We start from the raw sequence: 19376 nt of genomic DNA, 5'->3' as shown, positions 1-19376 counted from the left end.
CAGAACACATTCAGTGTTACACATAATTGTATTTGAATACATTTTGGCGCCAATCTGGATGATCAACTTAAAGGAACATTACATGCAATTAATGACCATGATAAGAATACTAAAATAAAATAATAACAACTCTGAGCATATATACATATATCCAAAACTATTGTATCCAAGTATAAAACTACAGTAAAACATGTGCAATAATTAAATTCCACATCTTACAATAAAGAATAAGAAAGTACTGATACAATATCATGATGATAAATCACCACTACTGTGTGCAAATATGAAAATGACTGAGAGACTAGTCCTAAACTTCTATCCTCTGTCTGTAGTGGATGGCAGCTGATAATTTACTATCAACCAGTGAAATATAGTTGACTAACTATAAGACAAACAATAATGAATGTACATGGTTACTACTATTATGTCAAGGGTAAGATGAATAAGTATTTACAATTTTAAAAACGGTTTGATACTAATGAAATCATTTAATCCTGGGGTTCTTGTGGCATCAACCAACATCTGCCATTTGCTCTCCCTGCATGATAGCTTGTTTTTCCAGTCACCCCCTAAAGGATTAATGATTTCTTGATCAATGATAGTAAATGTAAATATATGTTGGTCATTAGTGTCCTTGATATGTCTATATAAAGCATTCTTTATGTCTTTATTTTTAATTTTATAATAATGTTCATAGATACGTTTCTTCAATTGCCTCTCCGTCTTTCCTATATAGAAAGCGGGGCAGATGTTACATTTGGCTAAATATACCACTTGTTTTGTATAACAGAAACCTCCTATGCTCTTAATTTTAGTATGATTGATATCTTCCAAAATAATGTGGGCTGAGGTATTGATGTATCTACATTGTTTACATTGTCCACACTTCTTGGTATGTGTGAGTCTGTCATTAATAATATTTATATTGTTGCCTGCTCTTTCCAACAATTTTTTGATATTTGGGGCTGTCCTATAAACAACGATGGGATGTGAGCCCAACTTGTTTCTACATTCATCTGTAGCCATTAAAAAGTCCCAATATCTGGTCAATGTTTCCTTGATGTAGTGAACAAAGGGTGTATAGGTTAGCACACAAACTCTACCTCCCTTGAATATATTAACTGTGTATGTTTTATTTGTACTTTCATATTTTCCTAACAAGGGGATGTATTTGATGTTCCATTGTGAGCTAACGTAATTGATAGTGTCATCCAATAATACCTTAGGATAACCTCTCTTTAAAAATAAGTGGAAAATAAATTTCATTTCTTTCTCCATCTCTTCTTTCTCCGATGACATCCTTGCTCCCCTAATACATTGACCTTTTACAATGTTTTTAAATATATGTCTGGGATGATTGCTCGAATAGAATACATAATCGTTGGAAAATGTCGTTTTTCTATGAACTTTGGATGCATATCCTTCTGTAGTTTTGTAGATATAGGTGTCAAGGTATATCTGAGTATATATTTGTGACTATAGACGTTTGTGATCTTTTTTCTTGTATTCCGAATGAAAAAGGCTTAGATTCTTTCTGTAATAGTTTGAGGACATACTCTAATTTAAGCTGGGAGAAAATTGTATTAATACTTGATATGATGTCCCTAGTATTAGATTATAACTACATATATTTCGAGGGTGAAATATTTAGACAAAACACAGGTGTTGCAATGGGTGCATCCTGTGCACCCATTTTTGCAAACTTAGTCATGTTAGACTGGGAGTCCAAGTATGTATTCAATAGCTCTTTTAAAGACAATATAAAGTTTTATGTAAGATTTTTGGATGACATCTTTGTTTTGTGGAATGGTGACAGGGATGAGGTAGAAAGATTTATAGAGTATATTAATAACACCACAGATTTTTTAAAATTTACCTATAACGTCAATGATAGTGGTATATCATACCTTGACACCTATATCTACAAAACTACAGAAGGATATGCATCCAAAGTTCATAGAAAAACGACATTTTCCAACGATTATGTATTCTATTCGAGCAATCATCCCAGACATATATTTAAAAACATTGTAAAAGGTCAATGTATTAGGGGAGCAAGGATGTCATCGGAGAAAGAAGAGATGGAGAAAGAAATGAAATTTATTTTCCACTTATTTTTAAAGAGAGGTTATCCTAAGGTATTATTGGATGACACTATCAATTACGTTAGCTCACAATGGAACATCAAATACATCCCCTTGTTAGGAAAATATGAAAGTACAAATAAAACATACACAGTTAATATATTCAAGGGAGGTAGAGTTTGTGTGCTAACCTATACACCCTTTGTTCACTACATCAAGGAAACATTGACCAGATATTGGGACTTTTTAATGGCTACAGATGAATGTAGAAACAAGTTGGGCTCACATCCCATCGTTGTTTATAGGACAGCCCCAAATATCAAAAAATTGTTGGAAAGAGCAGGCAACAATATAAATATTATTAATGACAGACTCACACATACCAAGAAGTGTGGACAATGTAAACAATGTAGATACATCAATACCTCAGCCCACATTATTTTGGAAGATATCAATCATACTAAAATTAAGAGCATAGGAGGTTTCTGTTATACAAAACAAGTGGTATATTTAGCCAAATGTAACATCTGCCCCGCTTTCTATATAGGAAAGACGGAGAGGCAATTGAAGAAACGTATCTATGAACATTATTATAAAATTAAAAATAAAGACATAAAGAATGCTTTATATAGACATATCAAGGACACTAATGACCAACATATATTTACATTTACTATCATTGATCAAGAAATCATTAATCCTTTAGGGGGTGACTGGAAAAACAAGCTATCATGCAGGGAGAGCAAATGGCAGATGTTGGTTGATGCCACAAGAACCCCAGGATTAAATGATTTCATTAGTATCAAACCGTTTTTAAAATTGTAAATACTTATTCATCTTACCCTTGACATAATAGTAGTAACCATGTACATTCATTATTGTTTGTCTTATAGTTAGTCAACTATATTTCACTGGTTGATAGTAAATTATCAGCTGCCATCCACTACAGACAGAGGATAGAAGTTTAGGACTAGTCTCTCAGTCATTTTCATATTTGCACACAGTAGTGGTGATTTATCATCATGATATTGTATCAGTACTTTCTTATTCTTTATTGTAAGATGTGGAATTTAATTATTGCACATGTTTTACTGTAGTTTTATACTTGGATACAATAGTTTTGGATATATGTATATATGCTCAGAGTTGTTATTATTTTATTTTAGTATTTTTATCATGGTCATTAATTGCATGTAATGTTCCTTTAAGTTGATCATCCAGATTGGCGCCAAAATGTATTCAAATACAATTATGTGTAACACTGAATGTGTTCTGATGAAGTTTGCTTATAGCAAATGAAAGCGCTTAACATCGGAGGGTGTTACATGTGTATTCTGTGATCTATTTTGAAAAGCTTTTTATTCTTCTTGCTGTCGTGTATCATCGTTGTGGAATTTATTAAAACAACTTTCTGAGGATTGCGGGTGCCTTCATTACTGTGTTCCAGCCAAGTCGGTAACCTTTGTGTTAGTTCGGGTGCAGTTTGTGTGGATTCTCAGGTACCAGTTTTAAGTTTAAGTACTGAGACATTGACACATCCCAACATAGAAGTAAAAGGAAAAAAAAAAAAAGAAAAAACTTGCCATCACCCAAACACTTCTTGGTTCACTTTTTCTTACCTCAGCTACATTAACTACAACTACTGGCATCAATTCTGACTGCCCATTAACCTCCTGCATGGTTCCAAATTATGGGCCTCACTGAAGCCCACGCAGACTAAATACACAATCTTAAATCACTGTAAAAAAAAATTAAATAAACACAAGAGGTATATTCAGCACTGTTTTAGTACAGCAAGTTTGACATCTTCTTCTCAGAACCTCAAAACACACATCCACATAGTATAAACACTTTCTTAATGACAATTATTGCTTTAAGTTTAAAACTGAAAACATTAATTAAACACAGCTATATAATGTTCAGTCTAATGCAACAATCTAGACCAATTCACTTCCACAATTAACTCTTTTGGCTCCAAGCTGCCATATTTCAAAATACTCATGGTCTTATTCCTTAACAAAAAATTAATTACACCCCTGCCTCCTTTTTGCTACACAGAAAATAAGACAGAATTCTAATAGCAATGTCACAATTATGCACCTCATTCACATACGCCATTCCACTCAAAGGGAGGCCTTTTAACCCTCCCCCACATGTCCATGTATCTTGACCTTACGTTTTCTCATTGTTTTGGCAGTTTATGACTAACGAGGTACACAACTGGAGCACACAGCACATGCTATTTGTGTGGTCCCAAATTCATACAATGACTCCAGGCAATACTTCTGCCCTTTAATAGTCCATTAATTACCTTTGAATAAGTATCTGTTATGATCCTTGAACTATCAAAGATTTCAGAAGTAAAAGAAAACATCCCCAGTCTTATGTCTAAGCACTGTGACATTCCATTTTGTCAAGTTAAACAAAAAACTTGGCAATCACCCTCTACACCCTACCACCTAACAGTTCTCAGTCCACTATATCTTATCCTGGCCACCATCACAGCAGTCCCTGGCATCTACTCTATCTGCCCTGTTTCCTGTCAGGCTCCAAATTTTGGGCTTGCTGAAATGCAGCAGACTACATTGTAGTACCCCCCCCCCCCGGTTAAAAATAAATACTACATCAGGCTGAAATAATGAAAGTGTCAGCCTCTAATTTGTTGTCCCTTGTAAATTCTGACAATCATCATCTAAGAAGAGCATATTAAATTGACAGCCTGCAATTACCTGACTCCCCTTGAACAGGGGTTCCATAACGTTCAATAGTCGGTAGTTATGGTACCTCTTCACTCTTGACATGTTAAAAAAAAAGTCTGATCACTGGCATGTTTTTTGCCAGCTTTCTCAGCATGCAGAAAAGGAGATCATCAGGATCGTGTGATTACAAAGAATGACAGCATTTGAATGGTATTTGAAACTCTTTCTACCCCTCTCCCCTTAAACAACGTTGAGTACTACCTGTGGTGGTTCATAAGGTACTAAAACACTCTGCCGTCCAGTGATGGGGTCTTCAACATACTGTGCATGATTGTTTCCTTCCACTCTGATAAGGTGACTTGGTGGTGCTATTTGACCTGAAATAACAGAAAGGACATCATTAATACACGTTTCACAGACACGTCACAAACACTCCATACAAATATAAACTTACATCTAAAAGCACAAAATGAACTGACTGGGCTGCTATTAAAAACATACCTGTCTGACCCTTCTGCTTTGCTTTTGTTAACAGACTTTGATGTTTACTGAACCCTGATGACCTAGTATATCACTCTTTTCGACAAGGTTGAACTATATGGCCCAGCCCTAATTTACACAAGAATGTGTGTTTGTATATTTTATACACACACACACACACACACACATATATATATATATATATATAAAAACACATACACATCACATAGATATTTATATCTATCTTGTTCTCGCTCTATATATGCATATGTGCATACATATATATATTTATGTATATAAGGATTCCCTTCTCAAGCTCGAAGTTTCAAAATGTCGAACTGCAAATGGACAAGACCATAAGATCAAAGTTTTGAAACTTCAAACGTTTTGAATGGAGATCGATGTACAGTCCGGAACAGGAAATTTACTGTTTTCCTCACTGTAGTGTGATCTCGGAGTTGATATATTTGCCCTCTGCAAAAATGTAAACAAATTTTTTTCTTTTTATTTTTACTACAATTTTGAGCTTTCAAAACTTCGACCTTATGATCTCGATCATTTGCAGTTTGAAGTTTTGAAACTTCTAGCTTGTGAAGTAGATACACACACACACACACACACACACACACACATATATATATATATATATATATATATATATATATAAATATGCGTGTGTGTGTGTGTGTGTGTGTGTGTGTATATATATATATATATATATATATATATATATAAATGTGTGTGTGTGTGTATTATATAACAGACACACACAATAAATAAATGTGTACATTCAAATGGATTTGTGAAAATGAATGTCTCAGTATATTAAAAATCACAGCAAAAGAAAAACTGTAAAGCATGCTTAGTACTTGTTGGGATGGCATATACTCAGATTTGCAAAGAAGAATGGCTCAGTATGCTGATCATCTATAGTCTTTGCTGACAATCCACATTAGAGAAATAGGACTAGAGACTTACCCTCATTGAATTCTCGACTAAGCTCATGATTTGGACACCTTTTAACAACTTCAGTGACATGTTCAGCTTTCTTATATACTGGCATGGCTCGGATCACCGCACCTTGGGGAGGCGGAGTCATTACTTTAATTTGTATGGGACACGTCTTTGCAATTTGGCAATAAAGCTTCTTTAGTTCCGTGGAATACTAGAAAACAGAAACAGAAGTAAAAATGTTAAAACACAACGGCTGTCTTTATGCATGGTGTAGTTCATCATTACAAGGTTAAGAGACAGGAAAAATATGGAATGTCAGTTTGACAAAGAACTGAAGTCAAGGAGCAATTAGATAGATCCACAAAAATACACAAGCTTCCAAAGGTGAACAAATACCAACAAGAAAAAAACCATCACAAAATTGCACTGTGAGAAACTCTGGAAAGCTAATAATAAATCCAACACAACCTTAGCGTAAAACACTTTTTAATAATACTTTCATCAATCAGACTTTATCAGAATTACTGAATCAAAAAACTCCATTCTTATTTAAACAAAATTCAACCAATAAAAACAATTAATTAATTAGCAACAGTAATTCTGATGAAGTCTGGTAGATGAAAGCATTATTAAAGTGTTTTTATGCTAAGGTCATATTGGATTTATTATTAGCAATTAGAAGTGTGATTCTTTAGTTATAAGGTGCTCTTTGAAAAAATGCTAATCAATCAATGGACATCTGCTGTGAAACACAAACCATTAGCCAGCATTATGTCAGTGTGGTAGAAACTCAGTAGTACATAAGAGAGGGTAAAATTCTACGCGATAAAACGTGCCATCCCTCAACACCCACATTATTATGCACGCTTTCATTGCTTCTTTTCAACTCCTGCTCTTCTCTTCTAATCATTTTAACAGCATTAACATACATGTACATACATACATAAACACTGTACAATATGTGCGTGTGTGTATGTATGTATATATATATATATATATATATGAATTGGCTGGGAAGGGCTGATGTAGTCTAATTAAAAACAGAATATATAACAGTGCTGTTGATCTAAGAGAAAAGGAACAATAATTCCCATTCAATAGAATGTTTTATTATTAACGGTAATGGTGATAATAGCATACAAACATTTCTCCAAACTATGTAAGTAAATTTTAGACAGATGTGGCACAGGGATTAAAAATTGGAATTTCTTAACACATCATTTGAAAGATACAAATAAGATGTTAATAAAATTTTAACTTTGAAACCCATTGGTTTGTAGCATTTATTGGAGTTTTTAAATTGAAATAAATATATTTAAAGAACATTCACAATTCCATGCAGAAATAAAATATATAACACCAAAGAAACAATCAGTATGTCAAGAATGGGTTAGATTATAGACTTTATCAAAGTTTGGAATATTGGCAGGTGAAGAATGATACTGAGGTGTTCAGCAAATAGTATGGAGAGAGGGGCAGGGGGGTCTATAAGGCAATGATACCACTTTGTGGTCTAAAGAAACCAGAAAAAAGCTGGTAAATCACGGACAGTCACAATTACAGTATGAAGTTCTGGCCAACGTTTTTGTTAAGTGTTGAAAAGATGAAGACTATTGAGATTTTGGAATAAATAAGGACAGATGGAGGAAAGTACAAACAATCAGAAGCAAATTAGTATGATAAAAGAACAAAGTGAAGACAAAGTGATAACTACCCTGGATGTTGTTAAAGTAAATGAAAATATTGACTGCAAAAGCTTCAGCTGCATATTAAAGGGACAATGAATGGGGGTAAAAACTTGTGAGTGGTTCAACGGTGCATATGAAAAAGCAAGAAGAAAGGTACCAGATAAAGATTCCCTTAACTTTTGTTCTTTTTGGGATTTGTTAACAGGGTAGTCAAGTAGGTTAAGGCACATAGCACTGTACCACAAAACAGACAAATAACTACAAAGTAATGGGAAATAAGTGCCAATGTGGATGACTTGCATTTATTTTTTAAAAGCAAGAGAGGGATGAAAGGGCTTTGGAAGTGGTCAGTTTAGAAGTACAAAAGAAGCAATGAATATTGTTTTCAGAAGAACAGCTCAAATGTTGTATACAAAAACGTTTTAAAGGATTAGGAATATTCTGCATTATGAAATGCATGAGTCAGGCAAACTGGGAAAGGGCACCAAAAAGAAAGAAACCATACAGTATGACTGAAAAAAAGGTGAGTATATGTTTATTACCAATGAAAATGGAAATGCAGTCAACTGTGCCACATTTCAAAGTATCTGGGGAACGAGACTTACTCCTGTTAGAGTACACTACACAGTAGGAGATTCACACTTAGATAACCATGAGTGCTGCATGAGCAGTACCTCACTCAGTCAAGGGCCGTAACCCCCAAAACAAAAAGAAATGTTGTTACCTAGTTCTAGGACACAGAGGGTTAGGAGATCTTATTGTTCCCCAGGCAACCAAAGTTTGACCAGGAGGAGATAGGCAGGGCTCGAGAGGACTGAAAGTGCATGGGTCCACTTACTGCTGCTGGGGGGTGGGGGCAGCAGGTGTTCTGGGAACACACAGGGAAGTGAGATTTCCCCAATGAATGTTGGGAAACCACTTCCTGTGCTTGAGGGAAGGGGCACAGCTGCCAGCTAACAACATCCCTTGTGGAAGTGACTCACATTGCCTGCCCTCCTCCAGCTCCACAAGTCAAGTGTCTGTGGGGACCATAGGGATAAGAGCAAAATTAATGAACCACATCCTTATGACTGTTTAAATAATGACCCCTCCCAGTCACACCTTACCCTGGAAATGGGCCAGTTGGCTGGGAAGGGCTGATGGTCAACAGGCAGGGAGGGTAAAGGTAAATAATTAAGGCAGGAATGTAGTGTAGCGCCTTATTTTACCCCCCCCCCAAAACTGCTGTGGTCTGAAAGCTGCTTGAGGGTGTCAAGTTAGAACCCTGTTGTACAGGTTTAAAGATGGTTAAACAATTTGTTGCATAATTTTCCTTTTACATTTGGTAGAAAATAAAAAAAGAGAATCATAGGGGAAGACTTATAGAAGGAAATACACAACTTCTAAAGATGGCGACAGACTAATAAAGCATTAGTAAGATAGTCTGGATTATGACGAATGGGAGAATTATTCATAAGACTGGAGAAATGTGGCACTAACTGTAGTCATTTCATGACACAGGGGGAAATGTCATAACTAAATACTTGCACGTTAGAAGACATTTGGGATAAGTATCCAAAAGAGATTTGAGATACACTGAAATAAATAAAAAATAAAGAAATTTCTGAGCAAAATTTGTCAAAGGAAAATTCCCGTCTACAACAAGAAATGTCTAAGAAAAGAGGGCAATGCAGATGGGTGCTTTAAACAAAAAGATATGGAATATTTCCTTGAAATGTGAAAAGAGTGTTTCAAGCAAAAAGTATCAGATTATTTTTCATGTGAAGAATTCTTATAAACTGCACTAAAGAATGCTTCCTTTGAACTACATAAAACAAAAAGAAATAACTTTAATGTCAAAAAGATTAGTTTTATTACATGCCTCATGTATGTGGGTGAGATGATGTGGATGTCTAGTACACATCAGGGACACTAATAAAAATGTGTAGTGAAATTAGTAAATGGATGTTTAAGAAAAATACTTTGTGGAGTCTGGAAATATGCCTTTCTGGAAGCCTTGTTAATACAGAATCTGGTGTGCAAAAACACATGAAACAAGATAGTCCAATCATATAAAAACACATGAAACTAGTCCAATCATATAAAAACACATGAAACAAGATAATCCAGTCATATTCTCTTTTAAAGAGCAGCATATTAACCCTGCTCTGTCCTTTGCTTTAAGGACTGGAATTCAAAACAACAATCCATATGCACATATCCATATACACACTTGTAAATGTTCTTACCTACCTTGGCTACAAGCTCAGAAATAAAGATCTACCATGGTGACTTCTGGGGAAAGAAGTATGATCTGCTACGGCTGCATTCCCAAATTCAAATAGCAACATTCAGAGCAATACCTGTGATACACCATGGTGCTTTTCAGATAAGTAGCTATGATACAGTATGTATTATAGATCGTATGCCTATAATGAAATCTCATGAGATTCCAAAAAGTAAAAGCACCTAATGCTTTAAACGATTATCATGACTCTATATGCTTGTATTAAAATAATCAGACTTTTGGACTACACTGAATACTATGGCTGAAACTCCCAATTCAAACATTTATGTTCACAGAAGTGAATGGTTACCTGTCAAAATTCAAATGCTCCATCTTTCACAGCAATAAACCATGCCTATATCCAAACTCAAGTGCTAACAACAAATCACTTTTGGTCCTAAGTTAAGCGAAAAATCTTTACCTTATTTTACACAAAAATCGAACTAATGCTTCAGTGTTTGCTTTCAATGTTTCTAACAATTGCATCTAATTTACTTCTTTTATAATCTCATTGACCAATCAAAAGGCTCCTCAAGCATTAAAGAGACTGTAATAAATTACAATAAATATTCTGTTATTAATTTACTGTTAAGACCATTATGAAAGACGATAAATCTAAAAATATGCCATGCTTCTTTTTTGTAATACAATGCCTAGAAAATGAATGTACAAATTCTAATTTTATCAAATATGCAATACAAAAAATCTTAAGGAACTATCTGATAAATGTTGTTTTGAAAGTGCATGTTAACAGGATTTTTTCTGGGACTTGCATTTTATATCCTTACATGTTCTAAGACTCATTTCCTTACTGGGCAAATTGTTTCGTTTATACAATATATCCTGCATAGACAGTGTAGGCAGTAAACCTCTGCCTTAACATAACAATTCATAACCGGTACTGGAAAACATTTCTGCCCATTGATATTGTATGTTGGGGCAGTATCCAAATATGTGAATATACTACAGCCTTTACAATCTCCTATTAATTTTCGGGTTATTTCGGCATGTACAATCTTTCCACTACACTGAGTAAATTTTTATAGAAATTTTAAAATGACAGTTTAACTTAACTCCCAAAATATCATATGCCTTAATTATATGCCAAAGTTCTTTTTTTTAATATGTATTGCCCTTCAAGAAAGGGGACAAAATGTGTCACACAATATTGGTCACTATTCACTACATTTTTATTCCCTAACCTACGTCTGCCAGTGTCAGCTTGATTTTTTTGTCCTGTACCTTCTTTAATGCCTGACTTAAAATCTCCCCGGCATAACCTCTTCTCTTTAAACGTTGCACTAGTTCCATGGCTACTTCCTGAAAATCTTCCTCTTCAGAACATACAGAATTCACTTCATCATAAGCAAGAGACTTGATTAAATATGGTGCATGTGCAACTTGTAGCATTAAGAAAATAATTTGTCTTCACAGGCTTTCTATATAAAATAGTACATATTCTATACTATTCTGCAAACACTTTAACATCTAAATATTCTATAGTCCATTTATGTATATTATAGGCAAATGACAATGAAGTGCCATTTCACTGCACTAAATGAGTCAACTGAAAGCAATAAATGTGGATTACCTGACTGCATTTCTAAATTCAAATGTTCCCTTCGGATAAAATGTGTTCATTTTAGTTGCACATGCCTTCACAGCAGAAAATGAAACTACCATGGCTGTGTGTCCAAATTCAACTGCTTTTACTTTTACAGCAGTATATAGACTTAAATGGCTGCGTACTCAAAATCAAACCAGCTTTTACAGTAAAGGACATCTCTACCATTTAATGAAAGCAGAACCCACAGTGAAGAAAAAGTAACTGTTTCCACTCGCAGCAAACGCACAATAATTTGGCAGCTTTCCAACTCCTGCACTGCTATCTAGCTTGTTGAAAAGATTGTCATTTACATGTGACCATGTTATTTAGAACAATGACAGAGAATAGAGAATATGGAAGTGACTGAAAAAAGTTAACGAACACCTGGTAGAAGCAGAATGTTATAAATGACAGATACCCCACTCTAAATAATACCAATCAGGAACTATCCACAGTTACAAACTTCTGAAAGATGGATCAGCCTCTAGCAAAATGTACAGAACTCTGATTGCACTGATGTCAGCATTTTCCAACCAAGAGGAATCATTTCTTCTATGTATTATCATAGGAAACCATACGAAATATAAGGCTATTCGACTAGAGACCATGTGTGCTTTGTCAGTAACCACTCTCAGGCTCTACCAGCCTTTTGAAGGAGTGTATTCTAGGGCACTCATCCATTTGCCTAAACTATGTTGATGATCAAGATGGAGTCACACTGCTTGACATGCAAGGAGAGTAGATTCCAGAAGAAGTGGGGCACTGAGCAATGAACATCTCCCTCTCTCCATTTAGTTTTGTTAATTACCTGATGTAAACTCAAATCTCTTGTTTTAGGGCTGGATATCTGCTACATGAAGAAAAAAGAGGTCTCAGATAATTAGGCCTCCCATGGACACAGAATGCAAGCCACAGGTCTCATCTCAAAAGCTTGTATGACATGGAGTACAGGGATAGTGATTTCAGACTTTCTGATAAGAGTTTTGAGGCTTGAGATCCTTCTTGCTAGGAAACACAGCACTTTTTCAAATTTTTTGATGTCTCTAGTGAGATACATGCTAAATAGTTTATTATATTCTATAATGGGTCTAATCCGGGCAAAATATAGGGGAACAATAACTTCTTGGGTTTTAGATAAGATGTAGTTTGCAAAGAAATGTGAAATATATATGGGTTTTCTGACAACAGTTGCTATGTGGTGACAGAAGGAGAGGGAGTCATCAACCCATGTTCCCTAGTCCCTGACCACCAACTCACAAAAGAGTGGGGTGTCACTGATACAACAGGTGGTAAGAAATTGTTGTTTTCAAAGGCGATGATACTGCATTTCTAAGCATTTAAATTTGAGCTCTTTTTTGGTGAACTTGGTGTTAATGTGTTAGTTCTATATAATGAATTCTAGGTGTTAGTTGTATATAATGAATTCTAGGTATTAATATGTTAGTTTTATATAATGAATTCTAGGTGTTAATGTGTTAGTTTTACATAATGAATGCTAGGTGTTAATGTGTTAGTTCTATATAATGAATTCTACGTGTTAATGGGTTAGTTCTATATAATGAATTTTAGGGGTTAATGGGTTATAGTTCTACATAATGAATACTAGGTGTTAATGGGTTGGTTCTACATAATGAATTCTATTATCATGGGTTGAATAAACTACTACAACCAGTTTATGGTCATCAGTGAACTTAGTCAGCTACAGATCCTTGTTGTCAATATTTAGGACTGAGAAAAAAATTCCGAAATGGGGAGTGGGCTAATACAGAACTTTGTGGAATGCCACTGGTGACCTGGTCATATATATATATATATATATATATATATATATATATATATATATATATATATATATATACATACATACATGTGTGTGTGTGTGTGTGTGTGTGTGTGTGTGTATGGTTTACAATCATATTTTTGAAAATGTTTTTCGAGTACTTATGTACTCGAAAAACATTGTCGAAAGTTACAATAGTGACTGACCAAAATAACGAATGACAATTCAAAATCGAATTGTTGACATTTTTTGAATTTATCTTCACATCCAGTGCCATGCGTTTTGCAGGGGGGCAAGCCCCCTGCACCCCTCACACCCCTTGCTACTTAGATATACATACACAGAGTTCGCAATTCAGTGAGGGAAAGGGTACACTTCCCGATCCCCACTATACTGCGATCTGCATTCAAAACGTTGAATCCACAACAGCGACTGCTAGTGTGCATTTGCTGTTGTGACTTCAACATTTTTTTTTCCAAAAATTTAAAATGTTGAAAGCTAGCTTTCGGGATTAGACGTTCGCACACTGACGTGTGATATTTTGATTGTAATCTGTGTGTGTGTGTGCATGTATGTGTACCTACATATGTACATATTTATTTAATTTACATTTGTTTACCGGGAAAATCCAACTGGGGCACAGCCCACTTTCAGCGGATGCCCGGGGAGAAAAGCTCCACATACTTAAAATTATGTAATTAGATAAAGTAACAAACACAGTTGAAACAGTTACAAAAACATAAGATACATACCGATAAGACTTTGTGTTACATAGTAAAAAATATTAGTTCAGAACGTTACAGGCTGAGGGATACAGATTAATTAGCATCCAGTTACAATAGTACAGTTGAACAATAAGTACAGTGATTGACAACCCTAGAGTCATAAGTTTGGTATAAAGATGAATAAGGGGAAATAGCGGTTTAGAAATTAGCCTGGACTATATATACAGATTAAACTTACTGGGCAGCATAGAGTTAATGTTATTATCTTTCTACTCCCTGCTGAACCTTTTACACTGGACTATTCCAGTGTTTATTTGCACAAGGTCTAGCTACTTCTGTCTCTCTTTCTTGCAGCTGAACAGCTGTCATTGTATTTGACAGCAAAACCCTTCACTGAACAAATGTTACATCTACATACACACTTGGGGCTGGTATGACTTCAGGGGGTGGTAGAGCCCCAACACTGGAGGGGTGCGGGAGGAGCTTGCATCTCAGTTCCAGAAAGCACTTTTGTCTCACTCACTGCCAATCAAGAGTATGTAAACCTTGAGTGACTTACACTGAGGTTTTGGAACTCAAGCAACTGGAACTGAAGTTAATGAAGCAAATCTAAAAATGGGAAGCATTTCGGTATTTGCCTTTACAGGACTTTTCTAATTCCACCTAATATCACAAGCAAATGAAGCATTTCAGACAATGTTATTAAACTACATGGGCAAACACACATCATCAGTGCGTTAACAGTTACAAACTCTTCTTACAGAACAGCTCACTGTAGTAGGCACGGGTTACTAAGGGTGCCAGAAAGGCAGCAGGCCCTTTGACATAGATCTGCTTAAATTAAATGACAAAAACAAATTGGCTAAACCATAAATATGTTCTAGTCTTTGTCTAGATTCATTACAGACCACCTGCATAAGCAATGCCAAAAACACAACTCCCTTAGCAACACAAATGTACTGGCTTGAGAACAAAAGGAAAACCAGTTCTGTCATACTGCTGCTTGGTTACCCAAGACAAAAATGACCACAGTGAATGACTAAACCCTGCTGTGATTATAAGCCATTTCTTGCAGAATTACATGTCATGTTGAGGATTTAAATGCTGGAAACACTAAATACTGTCATACGATCACTTTGTGCCTGCAGGGTGCAAACTTTTGAATACAATTTAGTGTCGCCTTTGGGAACATGAAATGATGCCAAGGAATTCTAAACCTGTTACGAAACATAAACAGAGACAACAATGCTGGCAGAAAATGGCTTTGTTGTAGTCAGCAGTTGCGTAAAAAAAATAGTGACAGTAATGCTCTGGAAAAGCGCAGTGCTGATTGAGTAGATACGGACATTTTGGTTTTCTTTTGTGTGTCCCCAAAATGTGCAGAAAGCATGAATCTCACCATTTAAGTTGTCACTTCTCTACACAATACATACCCTGGGGAAATAATGGCATCATTCTCAACTCATCTGCAGTACAGCTCAAGTCTTGTCTTCACTACATCTGCAAGTTCAAGTTAAACACCTAGATACTGGGAAAAAACTGCATAAGTAAATACCAGCCACAGACACACAGACAAAAAAGGTAGCACATGTACAGGATACCAATCAGATGAACGAAGAAGACTTCTATGGACAGCATCTCGGTAAGCAAATCGCAATAGACTGAGCCATCCACTGATTACGCAACAGAGCCCCACCACGAATATCAAGACAGCATGAAATCACAAGAAACAAGCAAATAAAAATAAACACAAACAATACAGTAATAAAGAAAGAAATGTAATAGGGGCAACAGAAAGGATGTCAGTAAAGTATGCAAGAGTGAGTAAAAAACTGAATCATAAAGATGTGAAGCAGGAAGACAGATGAAGTAAGGACATGGAAATAAACCATGAAGTTAAACTAAGCAGAAATGTACGATGTTGGGAGCAAAGAACTAGAGAGGGAAAGGTAATAGAATGGGAAGATGCCAAGAATTTATTTGGACTGCAGGCTTGAAACTGCCTTCCCTATAAAGGACTGATATCAGATTATAGGCAAAGAGAAAAAAATGGCGGGGGGAGGGGTGCTAAATGAAAGACCAGCACTGGAGTTTTTTTAGAAAATCTAGAAGAGAAGTTGCTGTTAAAAAATGAATAATTAGTGCAGCGTATAAAATATTGCATGGTAACTACAACTATCAATCATAGGAGGTTAGAAAGTATTGGGAAGAGAGACTGGATAAGTAATTCAAAAATAACAGGGGATATACATATGTTTCCCAAATATGCAACAAAAAATACAGAAGATTTAGGATCTTTGCTTGAAAATGTTTACATAAGTATTTTTATACCCCAAGTAGACTCCAGAGAATTCTTCCTCAGGTTAGACAGCAAATGTTGGATGGGTTATGGGGAAGAAAGAGGTAATTAGGAACAAATATTCTGGGAGTGTAATGAGTCAGCAAATTTTAAAGATGCCCTGCAAACTACTATCACAGATACTGAGTGAGCAAACTGGTGGTAGTAAGGGAACTGACTTTTCTGAACTATGACATAGAATTGGGATTGCCTAGGCACAATAAGGCCTTGCTGAGTCTAATTATGCTGGCTGCCATAACAGCAATTACTAGAAAATGGAAATCAATCTCTATATCAAAATCTAAACCAACTGTACTAGAAGTAGTGAATATCGCAACAGAGATAAAACAACTGGAATTGGGATCTTTAGAAAAGAGTAGGAGCAAATTATACAGAAAAACAAACAAACGGAAGGAATGAGGTTTAAAAGAAGGCAGGATTTAAATGAGCTATGTAATGTTTGACTGACAACGATTGGGTAGATTATAAATGATGTATAATGTTTGCAACTAAAATTATGCCAACATGGTTTGTGATGTATAATGCCTACAACTAAGAGTATGTCCATATGGTTTGTTTCTATTTAAATAAATGTATGATAGCCTACCATATGTGATAATTTAATAAACGTGTTTTTTAAAACAAGAAAGAGTTCTGATGTTTATATTTTCAAATGCACCTGCATGTGGTGCAGTAATAAATAAAAAAAACATACACAGTAGGACGATGTGCAGACCTGAACCACTGAGACAGTATTAGGAAAACTGTTAGTTATACTACTATGATAGCGAGCCACCAGTAAACTGCCCCTGCAACAACTTACTTCCACTGCCGTAATGGCTGTACAGCACAGGCATGATGGCACTTCCTGTGTTAATTTCAATGATGTGTGGCCACTTAACTGCAGAATCAACAGGTACTTTAATTCAGCCGCTTTTGCTCCATAAGATGCCATTTACAGAACTCTGCTTTGTTTATTAGGTAAATTATTATTAGGTGTGTACTACTTGTGGTGAAGGGTGATAATGTATGAACTGAGGTACCAAGATGAGGATGACGACTGCCTACCACTGGATTCAGGAACCCTGCTGCATTTTGTGATAACAGAAGAGATTCTAAAGCTGTGCCAAAAACTCTACATGTAGGGCAGCCTCATTTGGAGACTAACACTGATGAATATGAGTTTGGAAGTGAACATGAAAACCGGCAAGGCTGGCTGGGAAGAGATGGGCTGATTGTGTGCACAACAGTTTTTTACCTGCACATTGGCAGAGGGGTGAGTTCAAATGTCATACGGCAGTCAGGTGTACTATTTATTACCATAATCATAAAAGTATGTGTGTGTCTGGGAAAACCTCACAGACATAAAATGTCCATGCTCATGGTGTCCAAGTGAGGCATTCCTTGACAGTTTTCTCACCCATTTAAGTAAGCAGGTGGTATGCTGTTGAGTCTGAGTGTTGTGGTGAAACAGTTAAAGTCAGTCATCTACCTTAATGTGACACAAACTAAAAATGATTTTTTTGATGGGTCTGCCAATTTTAGAATAAGTGCCAAATGATCAGAGAATACAAATAATTGCATTTTACTACTAATCTATAAGGCTTCTCAGCAGTGCCAGATAAAAAGCAGACATAAATAAGCGCACACAGCTGCTGGGTGGGATTAGAATGCACTCCCTACTTAACAGGTGAGCACACAGCAAAACCTTTTGCTACTTTTTTGTTCTTCATCTAGTTCTCTCCTTTTTTGGCATGCACAGATGACTACAGATAACTGTGGTGGTGGTGCTGCGGTAGCGTTGTCGCCTCATAGCAAGACGTTGTCCCGTTCGATTCTCAGCTACAGCGTCTTCTGTGTGGCGGCATACGTGAATGGGACGTGCCTTCGTTGAAGGTTGTGCATCAGGGCTGGTAACCCGGTATGTAAAAATCCACTACCAATCATTAGCGGACCAGAGTTCCGCTGTGGCGACCCCTAACCGGGAAAAGCCAAAAGACGCAAAACAAACAGATGACTACAGATACACTCCGATCCTTAGTAATTCAAGAAGAAACAATTCAAAAGGTACATGTTAGTATGGCTAAGGAGATGTAGTACAAACAAGTCACTGACAGTGTGATAATATTGTATAATAGAATTAAAGTGTTGAGTACAGTCACAGGGTAAACTATTAAAAAAGGATATATACTATTTTAGGAAATGAGCCATGCACAACAGAATTTAATGCACATCAGAGCTGTATCAGAGCAGGAGAAAGCTTTGTTCCACAGCAGAAAAGCCTAAACACCTGGCTGTACCTTATGTTTCAGTTCACTTAATTAGAGACATCCTATCCAATGGAGAGGTAATGCTCCTCCCCCTGAACAGAATGGCACTCTGTATATCCCACCACTAGTACTGGTAGTCAAAGCACATGACAAATCAGCACAGTTACAAAAAAAAGTTTTAATCATTGTCAAGCACAGAAACTAAGCTGCAGACTTTTTTATATTTATAATGAATTTGCATCAATAAAGTATAACAACCTTCTCTTGCATGTTTAAATTATTACACAGCCCTCCAGGGTATTAAATTATTGCATTATGTTTATTTGGAAGCAGCCTATTAACAGTGCAAAGCAATTACAGTGAATATACTTTCACATTCACTGGCAAACTCGTACATAGTACATTTTAAAGCCACCCCCTATGACTTGCACCTATGCGAAGAAAGCAACCAGGATGCAAGTTCACTTTATACAGCAGCATTCTTAA

General features: G+C 35.9%; 1 protein-coding gene across 3 annotated transcripts in view; it reads right to left on the bottom strand.

Annotated features, from left to right (window-relative positions):
• Nucleotides 1-19376, bottom strand: part of TP63 (tumor protein p63) — a 303943-nt gene that overhangs the window by 87086 nt on the left and 197481 nt on the right. For all 3 annotated transcript variants that reach the window (XM_044070206.1, XM_044070207.1, XM_044070208.1), the window contains exons 3-4: nucleotides 6242-6428; nucleotides 5045-5160 (exon numbers count right to left, since the gene is read on the bottom strand). In XM_044070206.1, the coding sequence (XP_043926141.1) occupies nucleotides 5045-5160; nucleotides 6242-6428 (303 nt within the window). The remainder of the gene's footprint in view (nucleotides 1-5044; nucleotides 5161-6241; nucleotides 6429-19376) is intronic.

This window comes from Protopterus annectens, chromosome 4.part1 (genome assembly GCF_019279795.1).
Source record: "Protopterus annectens isolate FY-2018-M chromosome 4.part1, PAN1.0, whole genome shotgun sequence".
Lineage (NCBI taxonomy): Eukaryota > Metazoa > Chordata > Ceratodontiformes > Protopteridae > Protopterus > Protopterus annectens.
Note: the sequence above shows the minus strand (reverse complement) of the source record. Positions and strands in the feature narration are given on the sequence as shown.